Source organism: Cyphomyrmex costatus, unplaced genomic scaffold (assembly GCF_001594065.2).
Source record: "Cyphomyrmex costatus isolate MS0001 unplaced genomic scaffold, Ccosl1.0 scaffold939, whole genome shotgun sequence".
NCBI classification, from domain to species: Eukaryota; Metazoa; Arthropoda; class Insecta; order Hymenoptera; family Formicidae; genus Cyphomyrmex; species Cyphomyrmex costatus.
Window position 1 is genome coordinate 42601 of NW_017280527.1, and position 4221 is coordinate 46821.

General features: G+C 31.1%; 1 protein-coding gene across 1 annotated transcript; it reads left to right on the forward strand.

Annotated features, from left to right (window-relative positions):
• Positions 1-695: 695 nt before the first annotated feature.
• LOC108782002 (uncharacterized) lies at positions 696-1785 on the forward strand (the record flags this gene model as incomplete). The annotated part of the gene is made up of 1 exon (XM_018550148.1): positions 696-1785. A coding segment is annotated over exon 1 (1090 nt), but the record flags the coding sequence as incomplete, so codon positions are not given.
• Between the last annotated feature and the right edge of the window lie 2436 nt (positions 1786-4221).

Genomic DNA, 4221 nt, shown 5'->3' on the forward strand with positions numbered 1-4221 from the left:
GAAGTTCTCTGTTAAACGACAACAACGCTAGCGACTCAAGCCTTCTCATAACTAAATCCGCCACAATAGGTGATAATGGTGAGCCCATGGGTGTACCAAAACATTGCTTATAAATCTTCTTATCAAATACGAAATATGTAGAATTCAAAACAAGATGTATAGAGTCCAAAAATTCTTTTTTAGGTAGTGAACATGCCCCGGAAGTAAAACACCACTGCTCATTAATACAGTCAATCGCCATTTCAAGAGGGACATTCGTAAACAGCGATATAACATCAAGAGAAACCAACTCATATTTGTCTTCCATATTCACATTTCTTAATTTCTCTATGAGCTGAAAACTATTTTTTATATAACTATCAGCTTTCGGAATCGACTGAAACATAACGCTATGCAGAAATGACGCCAAAGCATGTAAGGGGCTACCAATGGAAGATACTATTATATTATTCTTAATGGAAAACCTGTTTTGTGTATTTTGGGCAACCCATAGGCTCTGGGCAGAACACCATCGCTACATTTAAAATCATCCTCACTAAATTCAATTAGAGATAAATGGTTTATTAATTTATCTGAAATAGATATTCCAATCAATATACAATGCTTTTTAGAACTTGGTGAGGGATTTGCGCTTCCTTTCAGTAATAAGAGCAGCGTTGTTTTCGATTGTATAAAAAGCATTGAGAAAAAGCACAATGAAAATGGATATTAACAAAAAAATGGCTATTACTAATAATGCAATCCCGATTCTTCATGGTTTTGTATCTGCTCCTATCTTCACTTTGCTTAATGATAAAAAATTAAAGTCAATGGAACGTGAGGTGGTCGATTTTATTGCTGCTCATCATGAGGTCATCTTTACCCATGCTGACAAGGGTAATGTAACTGTCGCCATGGATAGGGATGACTACATTAGAAGGATGAATTTGGTTTTTGAAGATAGAGAAACTTATACTGTTTTAAATAAAGACCCGATCAAAAAATTAACAACATCTCTAAGAAATTTGCTCACCGGTTGGAGGAACAATGAATATATTAATTATTCGGAATATAGGACTTTGTACTGCAGTGATGGTGTTCTGCCCAGAGCCTATGGGTTGCCCAAAATACACAAAACAGGTTTTCCATTAAGAATAATAGTATCTTCCATTGGTAGCCCCTTACATGCTTTAGCGTCATTTCTGCATAGCGTTATGTTTCAGTCGATTCCGAAAGCTGATAGTTATATAAAAAATAGTTTTCAGCTCATAGAGAAATTAAGAAATGTGAATATGGAAGACAAATATGAGTTGGTTTCTCTTGATGTTATATCGCTGTTTACGAATGTCCCTCTTGAAATGGCGATTGACTGTATTAATGAGCAGTGGTGTTTTATTTCTGGGGCATGTTCACTACCTAAAAAAGAATTTTTGGACTCTATACATCTTGTTTTGAATTCTACATATTTCTTATTTGATAAGAAGATTTATAAGCAATGTTTTGGTACACCCATGGGCTCACCATTATCACCTATTGTGGCGGATTTAGTTATGAGAAGGCTTGAGTCACTAGCGTTGTTGTCGTTTAACAGAGAACTTCCTTTTTATTATAGATACGTGGACGATGTTTGTTTGGCTGTTGATGTGTCGGATATTAACTTATTATTGCGTAATTTTAATGAATTTCATCCCCGTCTCCAATTTACTGTTGAAATTGGAGGTGATAGACTGGAGTTTTTAGACGTGTCTATGATTAAGAGGGATAATAGACTAATTTTTGACTGGTTCCATAAACCTACTTTTTCGGGTAGATTTTTGAATTTTCTATCTAACCACCCACTGTCTCAAAAAAGAGGTACAGTTTTTTCTTTAGTTGATAGAGCATTTTTTTTGTCGGATATTAGTTTCCATTATAAGAATTTTAACTTCATTATTAATATTTTATTAGATAATGATTATCCTCTAAATTTCATTTTTGATACTATTAATCAACGGTTAAAATATTTGTTAAAGAATAAATTTATTGTCAATGACCAACCTACTAATACTCAAAGCAATTCAAAGTCTGTTTCTTGGCTTACTGTACCTTTTGTTCCGTGTCATACAAAAAAATTTTAAAAATTTCATAATAATGATATCAGAGTTTCTTTTCGTAGCCCGAATAAAATGAGTAAATATGTTAAAGTTCAAAAAGATGCTCTTTCAAAAGATTCTAGAAGCAACGTGGTCTATAAAATTTCATGTAGCGGTTGCGATGCATCTTACGTCGGCCAAACAAGCAGACAATTAAAAACGAGAATTTCCGAACATCGTAATCATATTAAACGGAACACGACAACACGTTCAGTGATTACTGAACACAGGTTACAGCACGGCCATGACTTTCGATGGAATGAAGTAGAGATTCTTGATGAAGAATCTAATTACAGGAAGCGCATAGTGTCTGAAATGATTAACATTAAAAAACAGAAGAACAGTTTGAATTTGCAAACAGACACTGAAAACCTTCATGAGACATACATTCCGTTGATAAACAAAATTTGACTTTGCTGTGCTGTTTCCTTTTTAGATCATGGCTAATTGTTGTATCGTGCAGACGTGTTAATTTTCTGCCTTCTTGTCGTTGAATAAGACTAGCGGATTCATTATGGATTTCGACAATTTTGTAAACCTTTTATTTGAGAATTGTGTGCTGATGTATCCATGTATCAAGGTTTGGAAACTTAAAAATTGTATTTCTTGTTAATCATTTATATATAATTAATCTTATTGTTTACAGAAAATTATTGTCTTGATTCTTTTATAGATTTATTATCGATCTATCAATCGCTTATAATAATTTCTTTATCTTGGTGTTGGATGCATCACTTTTTTTCATCAATGATTTTTCTGTACGATGTTTTTCTGTTGGTTACTTCTGAAGAAGACTCAATCCACGAGTCGAAACATGTAAAGTTTTCTAGATTTTATTATTAAGCTTATTTTTATTTTTGTATTGATTTTGTTCTTGTTTTTCATATTTATGTACACACGTTTATATCTTCAATTTTAGTCATGTTTTTTATGTGAATTTATATTACTTCTTTTTATCTTTTTACTACGTTATTAAAGAAAAAATTTTTAATTTTTGACTCTTAATTTGTCTTTTTAGTTTCTTTTTATTTTTGAGAATAAGAGTCCTTTACTTATACTTATTTATTATTAATGAAAAGACTTACAATGTGTTTTCCGCATCGTTACAGCCCGCGGTTTGTTATATAACAGACAAAATATATATATGAATGTATTGCACTTACACATGTAGCTGCTTTATCTGTTTTTGCTATTTCTAATAAGTTATTAGAAATATTCAGATAATGCTGATATATATATATATATATGAGTGTATTTATATTCAATATTCTGCATATGTATATGATATTATAATATACACATTTGTAGACAATATAAACACAACAGAAATGTAAATACACAGACATAAAAGACTCGTACTGAACATTCATGTACATATTGTCTACAAGCAATATTAGAATTTTATTTATATTATGTAATATAATGAATGTGTGTATGTATATACATGAATAAAATGTAATTCTAACAATACATATGAAAACACATTTGTGAATATAAATTTCAGAATTATACTTTATGTTATTTGTACCATACATACACATTATCATACATAAAATATTTGAATATTGCACACAGACGTGTATTGGTGATACATGCAATGCTATAACTATATTCAATTATATTCTAAGTACATTGTGTGTATGTACATACATATATAATTATAACATTGCATGTGGCAATACATGTCTATCTGCAATATTTATGTATATCATTGTGTATATACATACATATGTATGCAAACATAAAACATATAAAGTGTAAATTCATCTAATATGTACCTTTACATGCAATATTAGAATTAAATTTTATGTATATACTATACATAACGGAATGGCATTCACAGCTGCTAATATATCTTATACTTGAGCATAATCAATTCAGACGTTATGATTGCAGTTGTCATAGCCATGTTGCCCAAGCTTTTACATCTCTAGGATGTAACAAAAAATTGTCTTCATAATTACACATTTGGCATTTGAAGAAGAACTATGGCAATATCAGTATCATCAAGCGACGCGGTAGCGTGGCGACGCCAAATGCATAAAATAAAAATATAACCGTTTGACATGATGACATGATACTTGATGCGTGTATATATGTTCATGTCGAT